The sequence below is a fragment of the Mangifera indica genome, chromosome 1, assembly GCF_011075055.1.
Source record: "Mangifera indica cultivar Alphonso chromosome 1, CATAS_Mindica_2.1, whole genome shotgun sequence".
NCBI classification, from domain to species: Eukaryota; Viridiplantae; Streptophyta; class Magnoliopsida; order Sapindales; family Anacardiaceae; genus Mangifera; species Mangifera indica.
The window spans coordinates 20,054,430-20,081,538 of NC_058137.1; the positions used below are offsets into that span (position 1 = coordinate 20,054,430).

The following is a 27,109-nucleotide window of genomic DNA, read 5'->3' on the forward strand; positions in this document are numbered from 1 at the left end:
TTTTAGTGTCATGGTTGTGAAACTAATCATTGACTTAAAATTTATTTATTTAATATAATTGATTCAATTTCAAAGAGACAATCTAGTATGGATAAGATTTTTCGTCAACAAAAAAAATACAAACCTTAAAAAAAACATTCGACAATCCAGGCGCATTTTGAGATAAAGGTTGGTTTATCTTTTGAATTTTACCACCAAGAAGACACTGCCTTTAGCCTGTGCAATCACTAATTTGTGCTCTAAGTACACAAATAAAATACTCATTAGGAAAACACATCATTTTTCTTTCTCCTTGGCCTCTTATTTTATATACGAATTCTAAAATAAAAGAAAGTAAATGAGGGTGACGAGAGATACATATTTGATTCTATCTCTATTCTTCTTCACCCCTTTAAAGATTTGAAAAGCTATTTTCATGGGCAGACTCCTTGAAAAATATAAATTTAATATAATAAGTTGTTCACGACCGAAAAATCTGGGAAGCGTACTAAACAGCCTCAAGAAAATTATCTAACATTATACAATTACAGAATTATTTTCAGCCATCCGGTAAACTCCAAATAAATGCACAATGTCTTTTTTTAGATGAACAGTTTGCACAGATTATCCCCTTTTAATCTTTGACCTGTCAATCAACAGGAGGTGCTCTGTAAACAGCTGGAACAGTTGCAGGGAAAAACATTTGCCTCACTCCTTCTGCCCTGATGATGGGGAAAATAATACCTGATGCACTCTGTAAATGGAAAAATTGTTGTTAGCATTGAAAAATGTAAAATGCCATAATCTATACTAGCTTTAATCATCAATGTCAATTATAAAAGCTGGAAGATACATACCGAAATTAATCTAGCTCCAATCCAAATGCGCTTAGGCGAAGGAAATGGTACTAGTAAGCGACCAACACCAAAAATTGCCACAGCAAAGAAATGGAGAACTAAACTCAAAGGGCGAGGATTTAGACCAGAAAGTAAGGCCACTGGTCCAGTTGAAAAAATACCTCCAAGGCTTAGATAGTCAAAACATGCTTGACGCATTTCCTTCCTTGCTTGATCAGGGGAAGAAGAAAACACCTTGTACAGGGCACCTGCCAGAGTATTTATTGTTGATGCCACTGGCTGCAAGAAAAAGAACAAAACAAAACAAAATGTAAGCCTAGAACAGGTACATTCCCCAGTTTTCTGCAGCTGTAATGATAAAAATTAATAAATAATTTAGTATACTAATTAAGCTTACTTTTCGTAAGGTGTAGAAGGATTCAAGATATCTGCTTAGGGAAGCTGCATCATTAAAGTCTTTCAGGGGCTTAAGAAGATTCCGAAGAACAACAATATCAGATAATGCCACAGTCATTCCACCACCAGTTAAAGGATGACGCATGTTGAAAGCATCACCCATTAGAAGAGCTCCAGGAGTAGGTTGAGGATCAGCTGGCATGCTTCTATTTGGCATCGTTTTAATATTTCCTTTGTCGACTGCACTAGTGAAGGCATCACGAAGTGCAGGAGGAACCTGAAACAACCACCATACTCCAAATGAATCAAGGCAAAACAAAGTGTAAAATAAGGACAGAATAGAGAAACTAATCCTCACACAAGAAGGTCAATCCTTGAATCTATTATAATCCTAAAACATGTACTAGAATGATAGATACCTGTGGTGCTACCATGGTCTTCAAATAGTCGGCCATTTCACCATTACCGATGGAAGGTACTTTTTGACCTGGTACATCAACCAAGCATCGAACCTCTGTACTACTGATTGGATAAAATAAGATGGGTGAAGGATCTGCTAGAATGACATGCCCATGGTTTTCAAATGGAAGTTGACAGTTCTCTAACACCAGACCCACAAAATAAGAGGGCACATCAACCTGTCAAGAGGTAAACTTACATAATTAGATTCTCAGTCCAAAAGAAAAAAGCCAGAGAAGATGATACACTGAAGAGTAAATTTATTGTCAGGACACACAATAAAATTTCCTAGCACCTGAATTAGAGATACTCTGACTAAAACTATCTTGAATACTGTGATTAATTTACATATGATACAAGAGAACTTAATAGATATAAGATGAAACTCAACCTTTGGTTTGCAAAGAGAACGACGCAGATTTGAGAAGCAACCGTCACACACAATTGTAAGAGGAGCATAAGCTCTAAGTTCTTGACCATTCCGAGTTTTGTACTGCACCCCTTTTATTGTCCCATTTTCTTCAAGTAGGGATGTGACTGTTCCTTGCTCTAGTCGTACACTGATTTGAATTCAACAAAAAATGGAAAAAGGAGATTAATAACCATCAAGTGTGATAAACACTTAATTAGTGAAGTGCATGAAAATATAGAAAAGTCATGCTGACTGACTAATTACTCAGTATCAAGGAACCAGAATGGAACAAGTAATATTGTGCAATCAGTCAAACCAAAGGAATAGGGAAAGATACTTGGGAAGAGTAGCAGCTTTTTCTCTCATCCTCTGGATGAAACGCCCATTGTGGAAGCTCCTACCAGCAACATCAGCATGAAACTTCTCCAATGGATATGATAATTTGGTACTCTTCCCATCCTTGAAGAGAGCATATCCCAGCACTCTCTGTGCATCAATTTCTTGCACACAATCTGCAGTCAAAAACATGTTATATTTGCAGTTGGAGAACATGTAAGATTACTATGCTCAAAAAATAATCATAAAGAGAACTAGTCCTTAACCACACAGAGTGTTGTTTATATCAACAACATTTGAAAGTACTGAAGATTCCATCTCTCAAAAAGCTTGTACAAAGTAAAAAATAGAGATTCTAGCTCTGGCGCAGACCTTGAAGGCCCAATTCAATTAGTTTAAGGTATCCTCCAGGCTGAAGTAATTCACCAACAATTCTGTCAGGCTCCATCAAGTCTCTCTCTATTACATGAACCCGTTTTCCATCCTGCAGTTAGTTAAAGTCAAGACTTCTGTAAGAGACTTTGCACAAAACATGTAAATAACAATAAATGAATGGATTAAAATGGATATAATCAGTGCAACTGAGAAGTAGATTTCAAGAATGTTGATCTAGAGGCATAATCCTTCATAGATAGACAGTCATAATGAGAATCATCAACTTTTGAAGAGACATAATCCATAAAGAATCTTAATTCTCTTAGAACTCTTAGTGTTCGGAACTAATTGGGATGATTAAATACACGAACAGCAGACATGTTCTGAAGTTCATAGTGTCTCTTCAACATGTCATGACTTTTTAATGGATTTCTCGGATCCATAGAAATAGTCCTTTGCCCCTTTCAGTATACAAATCTTTTGTAGTTGAACTTAAAAAATAGTTTATATGGACATATTTATACATCAATTGAAAGTCCTTTTTAATGTAGATTATGTAAATCATGTATGTAAAACTTATTAAAGCAAGCAATAACAATACATGTACATCTTAAACTTTTGAGGGTAAGAAAATAGCCTTCAAACTGGTAACCTTTAGAATTTCTTCACTATGCTATCAATCAAATCATGAAGCCTAAGAACCAGAAATAACCAACAGAGTAAGAATGTTAATCTTTGAAGTTCTTGTCTAAGTTTCGCAATCAAAAACTGATATTACTTGTGACATCAGATTCAATTCATCATCAGAAAATTCTACGAAGTAACTCTAATCTCCTGAGACTACCACGTAACCTTTTAATCCAAACACTTTTTTCATGGAAATTGTATCCCCAAACTCTTCACAGAACCACCAACTAAAAGAAGAAATAATTTATACTAAAAAATAATAATAACAACGCCAAAAATGTGAACCAAATCCAGGTCTACCTTGAATAGACAAAAATATGTAGATATATAAGGCACGAAATTCATCAAATACTTGGTACCAAAAACAACATTAACTAAAACTCTTCAGAGAACTTGGTAATTCGATATTTGAAACAACAGAAAATAAAAACATAATAATAATTAATGAAAAGAAATTACCTTCCCAAGGGTATGAGCCAAGGCTGCACCAGCAACACCTGCACCGACAATGATGACGTCAGTGCCGTCCGGCGAGGAATGATCTCCGTTGTCGACAGAGCTAAGAACAATGTCGTTCTGGATCTTGCACGCTTCCACATCCTTTTTGGTCTTCTTGGTATCCTTACGGCGCAAAAGAAAGAAAAGAAGAAACCCCGCGAGAGAAGCAAAGAAAGTGACAATAATGTAGTGTTCAACAACAACCATCTCCTTCTTCTTCTCAACAAAATTAAAACAATGAGACCAAAAACTCGAAGCAAGAAGATCGAGGGATGTTGTTGATTCACAGTGAGTCTGTGGAAGTCTCTAGAATAAATGCAGGTAAGAGCGGCGGGTTATTTGTGTGGTGTGGAGAAATCAGTGGGACAATTTGTAGGGAAGAAGAAGCTTTTTATAGAGACTTGTTATTGTGGTAAACAGCATGCCAGTGCAGATGCTGGAATTACAATAATTTTAAGATGCCAACTCGAGTCGACTCATTACAACTCAGTTGACTGTTTCTGTTAACTGGATTCTGGTTTTCATTTTTTGATTTGAATTGAATTATAAAAGCAGGCTGTAATAAAACAAATACATTCTTAAGAGTAACGATAATATTATTTGAATAAATTTATATAAAAATAATAATATATTATTTTATAATTAAGAAGCTAAAAATAAAAAATTATTATATAATAATATATTATTATTTTTATATAAAATTATATCCATAATACTATTACCGAACTAAGTGGGCTTTTCCTTGCCTAACAAAAGGAGGAAAAAAACAAAACCAAATTACTTTAAGTCAAGTTTTAGTGAAGTCTCAAACTTTCATTTTTTTTATTTTTAAAAACTTAAACACTTATTTATAAATAAATTTTTATTAAAAATCTCAATTGGTGTTAACATAAAATTATTTTTTACTAAAAAATTTAAAGTTTTATCATATTTTCTTATTTCGGTTTAAAAAATTTATAATTTTTTTCAATCTAAAATTTGAAAACTAACAAATGCCATCTAGAGTTTTTTCTTTTTTTCTCTAGCATCAATATGTCATCTCCAATAATCTATCGTCCTCCCTCTCGTCTTATCTCTCTCTTCAATCACTCTCCCTTCTCTCTCTGGTTGTCTTCATATTGGTTTTTGTCTCTTAGATAAAGATTATTCATCTTCGTCTGAGAGACAAAAACAACGTATTTTTATCTCAGACGAAGATCGTTTATCTTTATTCGAGACAAAGATAATTTTATTTTTGTCTCAATTGAAGATGATCGAAAAAGGAAAGGAAAGTGATTGGAGAAAAAGACAAGGTGAAAGAGAGGAGGGCCAACGATCGAAGACAATAAATCAACGCTGAAGAGAAGAGGAATAAACCTTAAGAGATATTTGTCAATTTATAAACTTTAGGTTAAGGGAAAAATTATAAGATTTCTAAACTAGAGAAAAAAATATAATAAAATTTTAATTTTTAAAATTTTTAATAAATAATAATTTTATCTTTAATTTTAATTAAAATTTTTAATAAAAATTTGATTATAGATCTATATTTGAATTTTAAAATTAGGCATGAAAGTTGGGATTTCACTACACTTTGTGTGGGAAAAGGTTCGTTGGCCTTACTTAAAATAGCAGCCTTGAAAACACGTGGGAGATTTTAAAGTATTAATTTTTGCAAAGGTAATTATTAGGCTACAGTGGGCCATATCAGACTGAAAACGACATAGCTGTATTTATTGATTTAAATTTAATCAAATAGAAAAGGATTTATTGCAAATTTAACTAGAATTTATTTAGTAGAAATTAAAGGCGATTTAAATAAGTTTTGAATAATAAATGATTTAATTTATTTTAATTTAAATTTAATTTAAATTAATAATTCAAATTTATAGTTTAGTTTAATTCAAATTAATTATTCAAATTTATAATTTATATTTATAACTTGAGTTTATAATTTAAGTTTATGGTTTATTGATAAAATGATATCATTTTACTTCAATAATAAGCGAAATCATCAATTTGAACTATAAATTTAAATCAACCTAAGCTATAAATTTGAACCACCGATTCGAATTATCTATTCAACCTAAACCAAATGACGAATTCAAATTAAATTGAGTCATAAATTTAAATCACTTATTCGAATCATAAATTTAAATCAAACTTAAATTGAACACATTTAATTCTAGTTTAGTTCAATTTAAAAAATAAAGTAAATCTCTCAATTCAAATTTAAATTTGAATCAAACCAAATCATATTAAATTAACTTTTAAGATTAAGATTAAGTCGATTTAAATATGATCTCACCTTTCCCTTAATGTCTTAGTAGGCTTTTTGGCAAATTAGCTCGAGAAAATTAAATTTTTATATTTTTTAATTTATGTGTGTGTGTATATACACACACACATAAATTAAAAAATATAAAAATTTAATTTTCTTGAGCTATGTGTATAACTAATAATATATTATCATATAATTAAATAATTAAAAATTAAAAATAAATTAATACTCAATTATATGATAACGTATTACTATTTTATGTAAAAATTATACACATAAGACTAATATATAAGACAAAAGTGTTTGCTTCACTAAAACGATAGACAATTATTAAATTGGATCTCTCAGTTACTATCTACCTATAATTTGTTACATCTTCAACTTGCAGTACCATGATCTTGCAACATTAAGAACTCAAATTTCTCAATAATAGGATTCAAAATAAATATGTATTCACAAAAGAAATTAATCTAACGTAAATAAATTTTAAATTTATTCTAATTTTAGATTAAAAAAAAAAAGAATCCAAAGAAACAAATATTTACATCAGGATTTAACATTCTCTCACTCGAAATTTGTTTTTCTTCTATTATGAACTATATTCAACAATCTTTGTTTGCATATGTATTACTAATCATCTAGAAGCACCAATCTAGAGAGAAGTCTTACATCGAATCAATCTCTCACTAAAAATAAACTTTATTAACGTATTTGTTATGTTGTCAATAGTATGAATCTTTGCAACAAGGTTCCATTGCCTTCAACTATTTTATATACAAAATAATGTTCTATCTCGATTTGTTTTGATTTTCAGTGAAATATCATCTTCTTCTTAGCAATAGATGTTGTGCTCGGACTATTACAATGAATCATAATTACTTATTGTCATACTTGCAAATCTTTAAATGGTCTCTTAAATCAAATAGCTTATTTACATGTTTCAATAATTGTCATATATTCAACTTCTGGACAGTGTAACCTTGGATTATAACTTGGACATCCAACTATTGAAAATTTCCACCAAAGTCAACTATTGTTTTTGGTCGTAATCTTAGACAAACTAAGTGTGTTTGATTGAAGAAGTTAGTGAAACTTCAAATTGGATTGCTCGAAGAAGCAGACATAGGGGATTTGCAAGAAAAAACTTTTAACTAATATTAACACTGAGTAGTTTAAATCTCTCTCTTTAATTTTTGTTTATATTCATTATTCTCTCAAAATTTTATTTCTGCATTAATTTTATATTAGTTAAAATTCTATGCGTTATCAAAACAATAGAGAACCTATAAATCACATAATATATAATATCACAGGTGTGTAACAAGGGTAATTTTGTCATTTGATGTAAACTTTGAATTTATATTAATATAAGATTAAGTAAAATTGAATATAAGTTAAAATATTAAGAAATTAGATAATTGAATGATCGTTCAAGTGGATGAATACCCATACAACAACTGTCAATTGGACGAATTAGATAATATATCACATCATAAGCGGATCAAATGTTGAACAACTGTTTTATCGATATGAATACTTATTTTGATAATTATTTGATTCAAAACTCTATATAAAAAGACATATTATATATGATACTTATAACTCTTTGACGTTATGAAAATTTTATAAACAGTTACTTCCATATTTTTCGGCCACCGGAAGATTGAGATCGGAGGTGGAATTTGACATCGAAGTAATTTTTTTTTTCTTGTTCATTGAAAGCTGCACATCCATCCTTTGCTAAGGCTAAATAACTATCCGGTACAAGATAAGTAAGTATCACTGTCAACTGGTGATTCCCCTTTGGCCTTTCCATCCAATCCTTTAGTAAGGCTAAGGCTGCACGCATCTTCAATTTCCATACTTGGAATTTAGAGGCGGGAAAATGTGAGGTCGGTGCATGATAGAATTGACCAACGAGATACTCATATCATGCAGCTCTTTCATACATCGCCTTCATGTCATTTAATGTACAGACGTAAAAGAAATGCCACGTGTTTCGCAACAAATGTCATTGAGTGTATTTATATGGTATTAATTTAGATTTTATGTTAAATATTTTTAATTTTAATTGAATTTAAATTAAAATTATGTTAAAAAATTTCATCTTAATCTAATTTTTTAATATTTAAATTAATTCGATTCGATTTAAATTAACTTAAAATTATCTATTGTATTCACTCTCTAAAGTGTTTTTATTGTTTTAATTTATTCATCAAATTATTCTAACATATAATTAATAAAATACATAATATAATATTTTATCATCTTTACAATATTCTAAAAATTACATACTAAAACATTTAAAATGAGTTAATAACCTGGCTAACTACTTTAAAATATAAAAAAAAATTTAAATAAAAATAAAAAATAATACGAATATTTACAATTATATGGTGATATAATTATATATAATAGATAAAAATTTTACTACTGTTGATTTTATTATTTAACATTTCTATAATTTATCAATAAAACTATGTATTCACATTTTTAGTACATAAATTAGATATACAGATGATATGTCATCATATAATTAGATAATTTTAAATTAAAGATAAAATAACACACAATCACATAATAATATATTATTTGTATACTCAAATTATGTACAAAAAAATGTATCGTATAGTATTGTTCATAATTTATCCTAACGAATTCTATTAAAGTAACATATCTTTAAAACATTCAAGTTAATTAGTGTCATATCAGGTTACTTTTGTGTAAGTCTTAACACTACCAGATTTAATTTTAAATAGTATCGAATTGATCTAAAATAAATTTTGCATTAAAAAATTTAATCTTAATCTAATTTTTTATATCATATCATGTCAAATTAACAAATCGTATTAAAAATTATCAACTCTGCTATTTGATATTTCATAACTGTATTGATACGTTATTTTGGTAGAATTTATTATTAATATTATTTATTTGTATTATAATTATAAGAATTACGCTTTAAATTGTTTTGTAGCTAAAATAAAATTTCTTATATATTATATTGAGTAATATTATATACATAATTTTATATATAAATAATGACATATCATCATATGAATAAATAGTTAAAAATTAAAAATAAAATAATACGTAATCATATTATGATACATCGTTATTTATGTATAAAATTGTACATAAAAATTATATACATAATTTTATCCATATTATGTTAAGGTAAAAGTCAAATAATTAATTTGAATTATTCAACATTTAAAATTAACTTTTTAATTATTTTTTAGCTGGTGAGCATGTTTTAATGGTTAACTTAATAAAAAATTCATTAGAAACGAATAATTATTTGATTAAAGTGGGTAAAAGTTAAAAATAAATTGTTATATTATTATGATATAAATATGTTTGTAAATTGTATCCAATGTGTGTCTTTTTTTAAAATAAATGTCAATTTAAAAAAAAAAAAGTTATTTCAAAGTAGTTTGACTTAATTTCTTGTCAATTCACAAATGATCTGATTTCAATTTAGGTTTATCCAAATGTAAACTATATTTTATGTCAAAAACTCAATTCTAATCCAACTTTTTCATGTCAAGTTACGTTAATGGATATGACAGGTCTAATTAACATAATAACATAATAATCTAAAGATATTACATAAGAAAAACGGTGAAAATGATATTAAATGAATTTGTACAAGAAACACAATGGTACAAAATAGTAACATAAGAAGATTTATAAAATGGTTCAATTGTCAAAGCAAAATCTATGTCTATTGTTATATTATTATTCTTTTTAAAATGTACTCGTACGGAATAATTACAAAGAATTTTTCTGTATTTTCCCGTAGTTAAATGAGTCAAAAGGATCAAAGGAATATCTTTTGGTCTAGTCGCTACCTATAGAGTCAAGAAGCCTCTTTCTCTTCTCTAATTTTGTAATAGAAATTGGTTAGTCCTTCATCCATTGTGTGACACTCTAATTATAAAGTAAGGACACATAGGGGTTACATCTTTGTCAACATAAATGACACATATGTGATTAGGATTGTTGAAATTGGTGTTGTCATTCTTAATGAATGTAGATTGTTCGGTTGCTATGATAACAATTTTCCCTCGATATGTGCTCTAACGGAAGCTTACGCACCTTATTCAAAATCCGCTCATTTGTATTATGAGACAACATACATCTAGATAACGTGTTATATGCTTATACCGCTAATCGCTTAGTTGAATATTTATTTATTATATGGTGGATAAACACTACTCATGGCATAATTATCTAGGAATATGTTCACCTATAAAATAATTTTAATTAATCAATTTGAATGAATAATAATAATATGAGGTCACCTTATGAAAATCATTTTGTTATATTTTAATAAAATTTAAAAATAAAAAAAAATTATATTACTAGTTATTAGTTGTAACAAATAACATCTATTGTGTTATTATAATAAAAATAAATAATAATAATAATAATGTGATAATAGCATTTAAAGGTATTCAACTATCAATTTTTTTTTATATTAAAATGGTTGGATTTTTTTTTTATTGAAAAAATTTGAACTCTAAGATTTTTTTTAGGGAATGAATTAAATTTTTTTATATTTTTATAAAATAGACTAAACTTTTCATATTTTTATTAAAAATATTATACAAAAATGATTATAATTATTTGTTTTATTTTGTTTTAAAAATAATGCAATTAGTTTGGTGTATGAAAGAAAATAGTTAAATTCAATGCACTTAATAAAATAATGCAAATTTTGATTTAAGAAAAAGATCGATTCGAGGACACGTGAAAAGGACCAATTTCAGAAGCCATTGGACCATTCATATTCGGCCGAAAGAGTTGTTCCCACCGAAGGATAATGTAATTAGAAACTCCTCATTGTTAGCTTTTAAAAATTCAAAATTTTACTTATGAATCAATTTCTATTAATTTTTTTATTAGATATAAGAATAAAATTATTATTTCAATATAATTATTAAAAAAATATAATTTATTATATTTTCTCTTTTAAATTTTAAAAATTAATAACTTATCCTTTAAATAAAAATTTCTAGTTTTAAAATATGATTTTCTCCCTGTCAAAAAAAAAACGTCAGATTTCTTTCTTTTCTCTCTCTAACACCCACAACTTCTCTTTTTTTTCTCTGTCAACAATAATAAAGATCAATAAACCAAGATGATATAAGCCGATGAACGATGATGGAGATCAAAGCCGAATCTTCGTTTTCATCAAATTAGTGCCAGACGATGAGAATCGACTTCACTTTTATCAATTCAACTTGTTTAAAGCCAATTTGACGAAGGAGAAAATTCGTTTTTGGTTCCTCATCTTTGTTCTTCGCCATCATTTGTCGGCGGTAGAGGAAGAAGAGGGAAGTTGTTGATACCAAAGATGATAGTCGGAGAAGGAAGAGGAAAAAACCATATATTTGGGGGGAGGAGGAAATCATTTTTCAAAATTAGAAAACTTAAGACGGAGGTGAAATTGTTAGTTTTTAAAACCTAAAAGAAAAATATAATAAATTATATTATTTTAATAATATTATTAAAATAACGATTTTACCTTTATATCTAACTGAAAAATTTAATAAAAATTAACTTATGAGTAAATTTTTGAGTTTTTGAAAGTTTATTAGTGTGATTTTAGAATTACATCAAACCTTTGATAAGAACAAGTCTTTCGGCCTTCACATTTATGAGGGACCAATGAGATAGGGATCCATTTCTTTTCTTGTGGGGGTATTTGAAATTTTCACCCAATAGATTCGAAATTATAACAAATTTATTTATTTCAATTAATGAATATACTTTTTTCATGAATATATAAAAATATGGAATTATTAACCTTGGTGGAGGTTAATTTGAATTAAGCTACTTTAAATTGATTATCAATTCGACTTATTGGAGTTTAAACTAACAACTTTAGGTTAAACTCAAACTCAAATAATATGTATGCAATGTTATCGAGCTCAAGTTTAAACCATTAGATGCTTAACTCGTGTGCTCTATCAAGATTGTGGCAACAATTTTTAAGCCGAGTCTATTTGCCTCACATGGTTCATGCTCTGGTGACCAATGGAAACCAACAGACCTCCACAACTGAAAATTGCAATAAGCCATGAATTGGAGCTTTAGAATTAGGTAACACCGAAAGGCAACTAACTTGATCAATAAATTAACTACCTCTGCACCTTGAAACATGAAGTGAGTTATCTGACCAGTCAAAACTTAGACATGAAATCTTTGTTTGGGTCACTTTCTGTTCTGATTAAACCCATTTTGACGTAGCTGACAAATTTAAAAAGAGTTAAGATGAAGCAAAGGAAGACCAATTGTTGTGGTAGTGACAGCTTTGTTGTTTGGCGAGGTAGAGACCAAGTTTGACAGTGAAGTATTTTCGCAATCTTGAAGATCATAAAACTAAAGAAGTATCATCACAATCAAGCTGGAACTCGTTTATACAGCATCAAACCCATGCGAGACAAGATTGAGCATCACTTGCGAAATGAGTATGAACTTGAGCGCATATCTTTTAAAACTTGTTGAGTCCAAACTAAGACTCAAGTTTGATTCCCCTACGCAGGGAGAGTTAAGTAATAATTTAGAAGGCGTTTAATTTGAGAAATATTTTATTATCAAAATAAATTATTTTAAAAATTACTTAATATAAATTATTGTTATATTTGATAAAATATGGTAAATATAAGTAGATATAAATAATTATTGTGTTTAGTTAGAGGTAATAAAAAAATTTTAATATATTATTTTACTTAAATGTCTTTAGTTTTAATTATTCTAAAATATTTTTTATATTATTTATTATATTAATTGAAAATGTGATTATTTTTATCTTTAAAATATTAATAAATAAGGATATAATTATAATAAAATCAAGAATACTTTTGTAATATTTTAATACTTAAGATGGAGATGATAATTATATTACTTTTAATATTATTTATCACATTATCATTGATAATAAAAAATTATTAAAAGATTTTATTATTTATAAATCAATTAAAATAACATAAATAATAAAAATTAGATTATCAGAATAATCTTTATAAACTCCCAATCAAACACACCTTTAAAGAAAAAAAAATTTTTATCAAAGAAGATGAGTTATAATTGCTATGGAATTATAGGAGGGTTTGTAAGAAAAACAAACCTTAGGGGGAGATAAGTTGATTTTACTTTTATTGTACGGTCATCGAAATATTGATTCAATCAATCACAGGATGAGAATTCTATCAAAAAGGGCAAGATACCAATTGCCATCGTGGTGGTTTTTTAGTCGTAATTAGGAAACAGTTTCAAAAAAGGCAAAGACCTGCGACACTTGTATCATTTTTTGTCATAAACGGACAAGATTATTTTGTGGTTATAAAAGCTTTGATTTGATTTTGCTTTACAACAACAGTTAGCTTTTGGACATTAGCATGGAATGCAATACCGAAGAATACGACGCTTAATGTTGACTAAACTTGCAAAAACGATTTTAAAAAGAAATTCAAATTGCGTATTTTGTAAGTATTTGAAAATGTATTATAATTAATTTATATATTAAATAAATTGTTAAATTCAAAATGTGTTGATCCTAGACAGACAGGCAACACTGGTGAACGTTGCACATTGAAGCCGTATCTAGACTTATCCAGATCGGATCCTAATGCTTATTTGGGTCGGAACCTAGACAATGTAGACCAAACAGTTCTTGTTATCGTTCCAGTTCCAAGTCTTTAACAACTTTGTTCAAAACCCGATTGGGAAACTCGTACTAAATAAAACTACATAAATCCTACACATGCACTGAACCCGCATCATCCCACCTCCAAGTATTCGACCACCTGCATTTTTGGGTTAGACAAATACCCGAATTTGTGCACAAACAAACAATGAAAGTCAACTGCACATGCAGTGCAACAGTCAAACTAATTCCAATATGTTTAGAAAGCATTACCCACTTTTAATTTATTTTCATTCGATCAAATACCTCTATCATATTCTATTTCTTGTTTAAGGAATACCATTGATTTTTAACCTCACATGTTGGGTTTGGTTGGAAGTGTGTCAAACTTCTATCTATCCTGCCGTAAGGGTCTGCAAAAACATACACACTTTAACGGCAGAAGACAATGGACTAATTCGGTTTGTTGGGCCCAAATGAATAATGGTCAGATGGCCAAGTTGGTGTTTATCACTGAGTATTTTTAACCTGATAAATTTCTATCAATGTGTTACAGTGTTACTTGCCCGGAATTGAGAGTGGTCTGGCAAAGTAATTCCTCGATCACAAATGCTAGAACTGGAGCCTCAATCTAGATCTCTAAACACAGCAACAAAAAACTCAAGCAGCTTTCTATAGGTATTATAAAAATGTAGAGCTACTATAATAAACAAAAAAATAGAATGAAATAAAAATTGGTTTGAAACAGATTGGTTGGTACAAAACTGCAGGGGTTGATTGTCACTTGTCACCCCAGATTTAATAATAAAAAATGAATGGACGGAAAGCAAATCAGACTGATTTTATCTTTTTATGTTTAGGAGTATCATTACCATCTCTTCCCTCTTTCTTCATCCCACCTTTATGAGCTCTCTTTGGTCCCTGAGATCAGGAATGTCACAAAATCTTTCTCAAGGAGAACAGATATAGCATAATTTCCAATAAAAAAGAATTAAAGGATTATTCAAGTATGTACAAAGAACACATGTATATACCTCAGCCGAGAAAGTCTTGAGAGGATCGCCATTTTTTCTAGATTTTCTCTTAGATCCCTGGCGACGAGAAGGGTTACTATTTCCCATCACAGCTCTTGCCAATTTGACCATTTTGCGGGCTTCTTGAGTAGTTGGGTCTAAAAGGTAGTCAGGCACATCGCGTAGGTGAGGAGCAGGGGGCTTCTTGCTCAGGACCTTGTCATGTTTTAACAGATCTGCTCAAACAAACGATCATCCCAAATATTAAATTGCACATGAATGAATAATGGGAATTTCTGACACAAAGAATGAGAAAACAAAACAGTTTAAACACATCCAAGTAAAGAGTCACATCACCTAAGTCCTTTGGATTAACTTCAAAATGAGCCTTTAACCTAAAAATAAATAGACAGATGGCACAAAATCAGTCAAATGATATATCAAAGTTGGTATACAATTTTTACATGGAATGGAAACACAGGCTAAAATTGTCAATTGAACAAAAATAATTACAGATCAACAGAAATTTCAAATACTGTCTTTAAGACAGCTAAAAATATCAGAAAATGATTCAAAAGAAAAACATGTAGATAAAAGTCTTTCAATTGGCAGCAATTACTCACTTTTCGGAGTTGATAATTTCATTTCTTAAATCCTGAGCTCGTGATTCTCTGATGGCAACTTTTGTCACACTCTTAGAAACATCCTGCAAGGGTTACTATTGCCATCAATAAGGTCTGTCCTTGGGCATCCATTTGAGCGAAAAAGTTCAGTAGTTTGGACAGGCAATGTAAAACACCAGCAAGAATATAAAACAATGATTCACAGAGAAAACCATAGTGTGCCAAACACCCTTCACCCATATATCCCACAAGTAGGGTTGGATTCAAACCAAACTTGTTCAAGCTAAAAAATGAACTCGGCTCGAACAAGTCCAAAACGAATTTGGTTCAAGCAAACTTGAGCTCGAGCTTGAGTCCATGAGTTAAATATCTTCGAGTTCGAGTTTTAAGAGTGTTCAACTTGTCAAACTTATAAACCTAAAAATTTCAATACGAATCAACTAAAGTGACATTGTCTTAATCAATATGAACCAAAACAATATCATTTTAATCATTTTTTGTTTGACTACAGTACCGAATCATGCTCAAAGCTTGACTATCCTTGAGCAAGTCGAGCTAGAACAATTTTGAGATGAGTTTGAGCTTGAACTTGACCACTCAAGTCGAGTTAAGCTTGAGCTTAGGTGAGATCAAGCTCGGCTTGAATCCAACCATATCCACAAGTGACAACATTAAAACTAAACAGTATGAAGTGACCCAAGGATCTATTTGAGGCAAAAGTACAATCGTAAAGAAAAGTTATTTAGTTTTGTTTTGGTTAGTAAAAGCATTATATATATATATATATATATAAGGAAGTTATTTTCATTAAAACAGATAAAATGAAATAAAGCCTAAAGACACACTGATAATAATTGCCAGTCCTTAACTGCATAATAATGCTACTGCATCAAAAGGGGGGCAGCTTCTTTTGTACCAATGAAGGCAAGATAATTGTACTGGTTAGAAAAAGGCACAGCAACAATTACTAACTATTCTTTTAACAACATTTTGCGTGCACCTTCTCACCCATCCTAAGGGAAAGAAAGGAAAAATCTAGCAACAAAAGTAGCAATAAAAATTTTAAAGAATTCTTAAAATTTCTATACGTACCTTTGCTAATAATTTATGATTACAGAGCTAAAACTACTTTTTCATCAATATGCATCCCAGATAATATAAGAAAACTGATTGTAAAGTAGTCATCAATCCAACGCAATCAAATAAAGAAAATGTATGAAAATGTTAAAGATTGGGACACTTATCCTCAATCCATAGGGTGGTTTTTATTATAAAAAGGGTATCTAGGTTTCAAATGGGGAGGAGAAAAAAATATGAGGGTTTTTAGTTTTGAGGGCAGCCACTTTGGACAGATTGTGGGAGGTCTCCGACGCCTCAAATGGCCAGAAAATAGGAGAGACCCCAGACTCTTCAAATTGTCCAAATTATCTTTGTAACCCTCCGATTAATAAAATAAATTTTATTTTATTGTGTTTATGTATTTTATTGTTCTATTTTTGTTGAATAAGCTGTGAGAACCCTAACAAAAAGACACAAGAAAGAATCACCTCAGCTCTGTATCGTAAAGATTCCACTGCATTCTTAGTGAGCAAAGGAAATGGTGCAATAATATTTGACTCCTTGTTATCATCATCACCCACAAACGATTTAATTTCTTCAAAGACTTCCGTCTCATTAGGAGAAACCTGTTAATAGAACAAGTGCAGAATAGCAAAAACATTGAGGAAATCATGTGTATAGTACAAAGAAAACATATAATTCATTTATCAACATCAGCATCACCCATAACTTGTTTTATTTAAGAAGAATATATACAAATATCTTAATAAAAATCAAAATAAATGATGACACAGAATGACAATGCATAGTTTCCAATTCTAGTAGACCTAACTCTTACTTAAACCAAACCTCAGATACCAAACTATCCTTGCCTCTATTGTAGATTAAATGCATTGATACCATAGAAACTTTCACTGCTTGGTGCTGTTAATGTGTGCCCTCAGGGGCACATGCTTTTGACAAAAATGCTCTAATAAAAACTCAAAACCTCACTTAAGTGTAATAATCATGAGTGATTCATGACAGAACTTCCCATACCCAAGGCATCCTGATTGTAGTCATGCCTAAGACAAGGCTCAAGCCATATGATCATATGAGCCACTATGCATACCAATGTTGAGACAGGAGAAACTAAAAAAAGTAGAAAATTAACAAATGATCCCGTCACAACTGCTATATCAATAATGTTCATAAATTCTAATTTCATTACATAGAGACCAATGGCCATTCTGCAAAATTTCATTGCCTGCACAAAATTAACCTCTATTTTGTTCAAACAAACTCACCAGAGAAACTGAAGCACCAGTATTGTAGGCTCTTCCAGTACGTCCAATTCGATGAACGTATCCTGCTGCATTTTGAGGCATTTCAAAATTTATAACCTAGAAGAACAAAAGAGCATTGTATCGCTTGTTAGACATGATAAGATTATGATCCCTGTCCCCATAAAACAAAAAGAAGATGGCATTTTAACAGCAACAGAAACAGTTTTGCAGGAAGCACCATCAGAGACCAAAAGCACTATTGTTTTCTTATTACAGTCCCATTTCCCTCCCTTGTGGCAACATGGAGGTGTAAAAGGGGAACCTATTAACTTGTTCTGACATAGGGTGATATGTTCAAGGGCTTGGTCTGTCTTTACCATTGAGAAACAAAAGGAGACTTCCATCTCCAAGTTTCACTCAGGTGTAACTCAAAATCTTTTCATGTGAAGCAGCATCAAAACAAAATACCCAACAAGCATTAGCTCCCCCTGAAAAGGAGGTGTTTTTGCCCATTGTGAAGATCAGGGCATATGTGATAAGTTAACCAACCATGATCCAGAACCAAGAATCTAATACTCTGTTCATGTTTTTTTTTAAAGATGGGATACACTCAATTCCAAATAATAGTCCAAGAAATAAAAGCCTATGGAACCTAAGAGGATTGCATTGCAACAACGAGCCTATTGCTCCAAAAAAATTTTAAAAACTCCCTGTTACTGCAGGCATTTTCAAGAATTAAAAAATCAAAACAATATGAATGGAAAAACCACTCTTTAACCTTCCTTCAATCTGAACCAGACACTAACAAAATAAGTAATAACTGAAAATAGACTAAGGAAACTGTGTTAAACTTCCTAGAGAGAAAGTTCTAAGTCTGACCAAATAAACTTCAATTTTGATATTTACACCTTGAAATAACCAAGCCCAGAGGTACCATGCATGTTTCTTTTAAGTAAAGAGGTCATTTATTAACATAGATAAAGCCCCATAAATAGCCAAGCAAGGTTCAAAAAAGAATTACAAAAATAAAGAACAACAAAGCATCACACCAAAAACATTTAACTTACCGTGTGTACATTTTTGAAGTCAATTCCCCTCACTACACCAAATTCAGAATCTAATTTTGGCTTGGCATTCTTTCTAGATTTCCTTGAGTCAGCATGACCACCACTGTCAGCTTGCTCCTTATCTTTTGTTTGGCTATCATCAGTTGCAATCAAATAATCAAAAAGCCCAGCGTTAAATCCCTGGAACAAACAGTAGACAAGTTAAAAACACTTTGTAATTTATCAGTGCCCATGTAAATCATGCAAGCTTTCAAGATGGATAACCTTAAATCATTCACAAAATAGTTATCCTGGCTTATGGACTGAACCAAAACATCATTCACAAAATACTTTCAGCAAACCATCAAGAATACCATAATTTTTTTCTGAAAAATATTACAGAAAAGTATGACCTCCAGCCAAACTGAATTAGTTATAAGCTGAATGAACTAGCATACCTCAAGGATATGAAGACGAGAATTCTGAGGTAGCTCAGCATTCAATATAGCAGACCTGATACCAAACTGCCAAAAAAATAGATATGTCAAGAAACAGGAAAAATGAAGTATATGACTTTTCCTAACAGCAGCAACACTTTGCAAATATGGTAATTTCTAAAGTCTGCATAAATAATCATTACATGGAAGAAAATGCAAATATGTAACAAATTATGAACACACTACATGTAAGAAAATGCAAAATGCCAACAGAAGAAAGTACTAGCCATTCAAATCCACACTTATAATATTCTTTTCAAAACCACAATGAAGATTAATACTTTAAAATCAAGACCAAGATAATCGAGAGAGCAGAAGCAATGCAGTCTAATACATTTGATGCACCATGCACAATACCTTTTCCAAAAATAGTTTCAGTCTGAATCCCATGTCAATTGTATTAGTGAATATCAGAGCTTTTTTCTGAATTAACTCTAACTTCAAAAGGGCAAGGATGTAAAGCAACTTATCATTTTCACTGCATGAAATCTTGAACACAAAGGAAATATAAGAATCAGTTTAAATAACCTTGATGTGACAGACAAAATGGAGATATATAAAGTGCTGATTATCATAAAGCAAATCTATATTATCAATGATATAAAAGATGTACATACAGATAAAATCCTAACACAGATCTACCAGCAAAAAATTTTGAAATAAACCTAAATAAAATTCAGTGACTTGAATATGAACTAAAAATACCAGAAAAGAAATTCCGCAACTAGAAAATAAGACCTTAGAGGATTGTATATTCCATTATTGAGTGGTAGCACACCAGCTTAATGTTTTGCTTCCAATTATGATTACTTTGGTTTCTCTTCTCACTATTAAACCATCGAGTGCAGCTGTCGTTGACCGGATGAGTTTAACTTGAGTTAAATGGTTAACATCAAAGAAAAGGAGGATGTTTAAAAAGCATCCATACAAATATTCCCCAACAAAAAATCCAATGTTATATTTGAAGTTATCTGGCTTACACCAACAGATGATTTAATTAAAACAGGCTATCTTAGGCAAAATGTAGCAATAAATTTCTAATAATTAAAAACTCTTACCCAAAATTGTTGAACATTTTTGGGGATAATATCATCTTTAACATCTCTAACTTCTGGCAAGGTCAAAATGAAGGGATTGTGTAGAATCAACTTCTTTAGTTTTTCAATATCAGAACTGCCAAAATTCAAGATTTTAACATATATTAATCACTATGAGTCGATGAAACGAGAATAAGGAAATGTCAGTATAAATTAAATATAGCATAGCAATTCAGCTCAATTCCTGAATGTTTAATACAGGCATTCAAATGTAAATTTTACAAAAAACCAATTTAAGGAACTCTAAAACCAATTAGCATACTATTAGCTGATGAATATGCTTATGAGAGGCACAAGACAATGTATAAGTGTAAAATGTTGAAAATGAATTCCCAGAGAGCAATTGACATCTATAATTGTAAAAAAGAAAAAAAGACTTTTCGTTATTTTAGAGATAACAGCGATGGACCATCATATTCTACATTCAAGAAGCAAAAAGAAAGATCTGTATTGGATAAAATTTTACATAGAAAAAAAGAAGGAACAAAAAGTAAGATACATAAAACACCTTGAAGTAGCAGACATAAGAAGACACTGGCAGCCTCTTGGCACAAGAGCTGTTAGAGCTTTCAGATCATCTTCATAGCCATATGACAACAAAAGATCTGCCTGAAAAAACAAAAAAATGAATCAATGATCTCTCAAAAAGATAATACAAGTGATCATGCCTCAGAAAAAGAGATGACAGGGAGAAAAAAAATCAAAGAATTGCATCTAAATAAAACTAAAAAAACTAACTTGCAAGGTCAAAACTTTCAAGTTAACATATACACTCCAAACAATAAAATCAATGGTTTTAGTGGCAGCTACCACAACTCTACAAAAAGACTTACTATATTTGTTTCATGCATATAACTTGCATATTGGAAGCAATAAGTACCAAAGTCTCACCTCATCAAGAACAAGAATTTTTAGTGAATCACTAAAAGATTTGGATTGAAGTGCACCAGTAGATAAACATTTTGGTATGCAACCAGGAGTAGAAACCACAACATCAGGCAGTCCAGCCAATGCAGCCCGCTGCGAGCAATTACAACATCAGTCAATAATCATCAAACAGCTTGAATAAGGGTATACCAAGAAACTTGCAACTAAATCAGAAATAAGAAAAATTTAAACCAACCAAATCAGAGGCAGGCATGCTACTAGTCAACTGCACAACTTTCAATTGAACTTGACCCTTACAAAGCTCAATAAGTGATATAATCTCCGAATAAACCTATTACACACCCATTCAAATCACTAACAATTATAGAATCAAAATGTACTAAGATATATATTGAAAGTAATAATAGCAAAAACATGCCTGCTGGCTCAATTCCCGGGTTGGGACGAGAATTAACGCGGCTGGGCCAAGCTTGCTCTTGGATAAAGACTCATTGAATAGCCTGTGAAGTAAAGGAAGAAGGTAAGCAAAAGTCTTCCCAGAACCCGTTTTAGCCCGCGCAACCACGTCCTTGCCTTCCTGGAAATTATTGACCACAATTAATTAATGTAAATCAAAATTATAAAAACTAGAGAGCAAACAGAGCCGAAGAAACTTACTAGAATGAGAGGGATGGCAACTTCTTGAATTGGGGTCGGTTTCTCAATGGCCTTTTTCCTTAGTGCGTGAACTAGACGGAGGTCTAAACCAAGCTCGTCAAAGCTCTTCTCCTCTTCTTCTCCTGATTGTTCCATTTGTTCATCTTCTTCTTGTTGAATTTCCCTTGATGGTTTTTCTTTATTTTTAGCCATAGAAATTTGGAAATATTCTCTGCAAAAACAAAAACCTGGCTTTTGAAGAGTAGTCGATAGGAGTTGGGGCCAGTAATTAGGGTTTTAGAAGGGCACAGAGTGACTTAACGAGGAAGACAGATTATGACAATTGGCGGATCTGGAACAAGTCGACCCGATGGACAACCCAACAACTATTAAATATGGGCTTTGCTGGAGCCCAAATTAAATTATTAAATGAACATAGGATTAAAGACAAATTATGAAATAGAACACGCGGAAAGACTTATTTCGCACGCATAGTCCATTCTAAATTTTCACCCATTATTTTTTTAAAATTTAAATATATATTTATAAAATATTAATAAAATTAGTTAATATTAAATGTATAGTTATTACTTAACTAATAAAAATCACAATTTTTTTCTATTTTAAGTTTTAAAAAGTTACATTTTTTTTTGTAAAATTTATTTTTCTAACTTATATTTTCTAATCACCGGAATCGTCTCTAGCTGCCTTCTTTGGCCTAGTCTATCTCTTTCTCAATATTTTCTCTTTTACTTCTTTAACCTAATCTGATATGAACAAAAGCATCAACCTATTCATAAAGATGGGCCAACGAAGATGGCTAAATCAACTCTTCTTCTCATCACACTTCTTCTTTGAATGAAAAAGGTAATTAGAGACAATTTTAATGATAAAAAATTATAAGAAAGAAAAATAAATCATAAAAAAAATATATAATTTTTCAAACTTATATCGGAGAAAATTTATAAATTTTTAAAATAAAAATAAATTAAATTAATATTTTTATTAATTTTTTAAAATATAAATACCTATTTATTAATGATTAAAATTAATGAAATTCATTAACAGGATTAAGTCTTTTGGCCAACTGAACTGAACATACGAAGGGAGTGATATTCTAATCGTGGCCCAATGAACAGAAAGGTGCGCGTGACTACAAAAATTCTTTGTCTACGGTTGACTTCTCTGCCACTTGTCAACCGCTTCTTTCAACATTTAAAATAAACGTGGAGTGACTATCTCCTATTGGAATTTTGATGAAACGATCTTTAAAATTTAAAAATTATTTAATTTATTAATAAAATTATAAAAATGTCTTAATATTTAATATAAATGTTAATCATCAAATTTTTATTATATTTTATTAAAATTACAAAAATACTTTAAACTAAAGTAGAGGTTAAATAGATCAATTTGTCATCTAATAATGTTTAGTCTCCAATTTTTCCTTTGGGAAATTGAAATTTTTAGCACTATTTTATTCTGTGTATACAAAATTACCACCTATCCTAAAGTTTTCACAAATATACCACAACAGTACTCACCTTTCCCAAAATACCCCTCTTCAATCTCTCATGCACAAATTCTCTCTCTTTTTCTCTGTAACTTTTTTCTCTCTTCTTCCTATTCTTCCAAAGTGATAAAGGAATCACTCTCTTCTTCCTCATCTTCAAAAACAAAAGCATGAAAGAAAATACTGAATTCTTCAGATTAAGAATTCTCCAAAGTAAGGATTTAAAAAAAAAAAGACAATCCAAAAAAAAACTTAACCATATCCATTTTATACTATGAAAGAAATGACCATGAAAAAAGATCATTTAGTATGATTTAATTGAAAAAAAAAATTAGTATTTAAGGATTAAAACTGAAAAAAAAATTTTACGTTAACAGAAAAGAAAAAAAGAGTGAAAGTTGCTGGGTTTACAGGGGTTGGCGTTACACCAACCCCTGGCACCAACCCCTGGAGATATATACATATAAGGGTTGGCGGCGCCAACCCTTATATGTATATATATTATTAAATTATATTGATATTAATATTATTAAATTATATTATATTATAATATATAATATAATATATAAAATAAAATAATAATATTTATATTATATTATATATTATATAATATATATTATAATATATAATTTATATATTATATATATAACAGTAAGGGTTGGCGATTCCGCCAACCCTTATTAAGTATATATTATATTAATTATAATATATATTATATTATATTATATAATATTAATATTATATATTATAATTATATTATATATATTATATTTTATATAATAATATAAAATATTATATTATATATATTATTAATAATATTCTAATATATTATATATATTGTATTATATATATAATATTATAATAATATATAAAATATTTTATATTATAATATATAATATAATATTATTAATAATATATATAATATAATATTTTATATTATAATATATAATATATTATATAATATAATATATATTATAATTAATATAATATATATATTATATTATAATACTTAATAAGGGTTGGCGGAATCGCCAACCCTTGGCACCAAGGGTTGGCGATTCCGCCAACCCTTACTGTTATATATATAATATATAAAATATATATTATAATATATTTAATAATATATATAATACATTTTTTATATATTATAATATATTATAATATATTTTATATATAATATTATAATAATATATATAATATAATATATTATAATATATAATATTAATATATTATATATAATATAATTTATTAATATTAATATTAATATAATTTAATAATATATATACATATAAGGGTTGGCGCCACCAACCCTTATATGTATATATCTTCAGGGGTTGGCGTTACGCCAACCCCTGTAAACCCAGCAACTTTCACTCTTTTTTTTTTTTCGTTAACGTAAAATTTTTTTTTTAGTTTTAATCTTTAAATGCTAAATTTTTTTTCAATTAAATCATACTAAATAATATTTTTCCATGACATTTCTTTTATAGTATAAAATAGATATGGTTAAGTTTTTTTTTTGGTTGCTCTTTTTTTTTTTAAATCCTTACTTTGGAGAATTTTTAATCTGAAGAATTCAGTATTTTCTTTCCTGCTTTTGTTTTTGAAGATGAGGAAGAAGAGAGAGCGATTCCTTTATCACTTTGGAAGAAGAAGAAGAAGAGAGAAAAAAGTTACAGAGAAGAAGAAAGAGAATTTGTGCATGAAAGATTGAAGAGGGGTATTTTGGAGAAGGTGAATACTGTTATGATATATTTGTGAGAACTTTAGTATAAGTGGCAATTTTGTATACACGGAATAAAATAATGCTAAAAATTTCAATTTCCCTTTTCCTTTTTGGAATTTAATCTGAACTAAGTTGCCATTAACAGTTGATGCAATATTTGAAAGTTGCCATTAACAGTTGATGCAATATTTGAAATAAAAGTGTATATAATTTGGTTTAAATTATAAAACTAAACTAAACTACTTAAAAATTACAATTTTGTTTATGTTAGAAATTTTCTAAATCATTTTTTTAAATTTAGGTTGCGGTTTTGATAATTTTTTAATCGAACCAAACCGTAAAGCTATACATACATATATATATATATAATTAGGTGTATAATTTGTTTTTTCATATTTATTTTATTATTTTCTTTAAATGTATATTATAGGAGTGTATATAATTTAGTTTAAACTATAAAACCAAACTGAACAAGTTAAAATTATAGTTTGATTTAGGTTAGAAATTTTCTGAATCATTTTTTAAGTTTGAGTTACGGTTTGGACGATTTTACAAATTGAATCAAACCATAAACCGTATTTCTTTTATATATAATAGAATTTTCTATTAAACAATTAGATGTACAACTTATTTTTTCATATTTATTTAATTATTTTCTTTAAATGTGTGTATATATATATATATATACACACACACACACACACACACACACAAAATAATTAATCATGATGTAACATTATTATTGACATGTTATTATTTTAGAAAATATCATAAATACATTTAACATTTAAAAATTTTTCATCAAACACTCATATTGCACCGCCATTTTCTCTAAAAAAGTGTATCGATCTGTATTGGTAATATGTATCTTATTATATGATACGTTTTGTGTATTGTAAAATATTGATAATTATGGTTCAAATCATAATTTAAATCGAACCAAACCATATTTTTTCAGTTTAATTTAGTTTGGTTTAATTTAAAAAAATTTTTAACTATTTTTTGCAATTTAATTTGAAAAAAACTCTTAAACCAAACTATACACACCTCTAGTTCGAAATTTCAACTTTAATCAAAGTTTAACTTCAACTGATTCAACATTATCCAAACCAAACGGTTTCACCTAAATTAAGCATGTTTCACCTTAACCCTAACCCTAAACTCAAATTTCAAATTAAACAATTGTGTTTGCATCTTCCATAATACAAATTTAAGATTCCATTAATTAATGATATTGTAACTAAATGAAAATCAAAACGCCACAACAGATGACAATCTAAACACTACACTAAACATGTTGCAACTTATTAATAATAATCTATACATAACACAACAAATCAGTGAACTGAGTATAATTCTAACCACAACAATTTTAATGTGACCAAAAGACTAATTCCTACCCAAAGTATAATGAAATCTCAAATTCATACACGTCAATTTTCGAAAATCTAAACAACCACCAATCACTCAATTTCTGTTAAGGTTAAGGGTAAAACCATTATTTTATCAATAATATTAAAAAATTATAATTTTATACTAACAATTTCATCTCAGCCTCGACTTTTCTAATTTTGAAAAATAACATTTTTCCTCCTAAATCCCTAGGGTTTCTTTTCTTTCTTTCCAACGATCATTCAATGACGGTGGTATGTCTGAAAATGAGACAAAGATACGTTTCTCATCTTCAACAAATGTCTCTTTGCCTCCATCGATGAAGAGATGTCAATGAAGACGTCTCTTCTTCGAAAAAGACAAAAAGATATCTCTTCGTCTCTGTTAACAAAGGGACGTCACCATCTTTTCGTTGACATCTAGGAAGAGACAAAGTCA

General features: G+C 29.4%; 2 protein-coding genes across 3 annotated transcripts; both read right to left on the reverse strand.

Annotated features, from left to right (window-relative positions):
• Positions 1–428: 428 nt before the first annotated feature.
• On the reverse strand, positions 429–4,472 carry LOC123226912 (squalene epoxidase 3-like). 2 transcript variants are annotated; one of them, XM_044651483.1, is made up of 8 exons: positions 3,961–4,472; positions 2,812–2,923; positions 2,441–2,615; positions 2,083–2,251; positions 1,652–1,870; positions 1,234–1,509; positions 837–1,115; positions 429–733 (listed from the first exon to the last, which is right to left on the reverse strand). In XM_044651483.1, the coding sequence occupies exons 1-8, from the start codon at positions 4,204–4,206 to the stop codon at positions 629–631; spliced, it is 1,581 nt and encodes a 526-aa protein (XP_044507418.1). In that variant the 5' UTR covers positions 4,207–4,472; the 3' UTR covers positions 429–628. The 2 variants fall into 2 exon arrangements, with proteins under 2 accessions (XP_044507418.1, XP_044507427.1); XM_044651492.1 differs by lacking the exons at positions 2,812–2,923; positions 3,961–4,472 and adding an exon at positions 2,706–2,772.
• A 10,150-nt stretch (positions 4,473–14,622) lies between these two features.
• LOC123204060 (DEAD-box ATP-dependent RNA helicase 16-like) lies at positions 14,623–22,360 on the reverse strand. Its single transcript, XM_044620954.1, has 15 exons — positions 22,062–22,360; positions 21,823–21,981; positions 21,640–21,735; positions 21,408–21,536; positions 21,025–21,125; positions 20,478–20,592; positions 19,777–19,908; positions 19,381–19,446; positions 18,944–19,123; positions 17,898–17,993; positions 17,100–17,237; positions 15,553–15,635; positions 15,287–15,324; positions 14,951–15,165; positions 14,623–14,837 (listed from the first exon to the last, which is right to left on the reverse strand). Exons 1-15 carry the CDS (start codon positions 22,251–22,253, stop codon positions 14,748–14,750), a joined length of 1,830 nt encoding a protein of 609 aa, XP_044476889.1. The 5' UTR covers positions 22,254–22,360; the 3' UTR covers positions 14,623–14,747.
• Between the last annotated feature and the right edge of the window lie 4,749 nt (positions 22,361–27,109).

Bases quoted from the DNA above. Each gene is read 5' to 3' on its own strand.
- LOC123226912 (XM_044651483.1), bottom strand. From the start codon at position 4,206: ATGGTTGTTGTTGAACACTACATTATTGTCACTTTCTTTGCTTCTCTC. The intron at 2,252-2,440 runs GTATCTTTCCCT...AATTCAAATCAG, and splicing joins AAAGCTGCTACTCTTCCCAA to TGTACGACTAGAGCAAGGAA. The intron at 1,510-1,651 runs GTATCTATCATT...TGGTTGTTTCAG, and splicing joins AGACCATGGTAGCACCACAG to GTTCCTCCTGCACTTCGTGA.
- LOC123204060 (XM_044620954.1), bottom strand. From the start codon at position 22,253: ATGGCTAAAAATAAAGAAAAACCATCAAGGGAAATTCAACAAGAAGAA. The intron at 17,238-17,897 runs GTGAGTTTGTTT...TTCTATTAACAG, and splicing joins CTGGTGCTTCAGTTTCTCTG to GTTTCTCCTAATGAGACGGA. The intron at 15,325-15,552 runs GTGAGTAATTGC...ATTTATTTTTAG, and splicing joins GAAATTATCAACTCCGAAAA to GTTAAAGGCTCATTTTGAAG.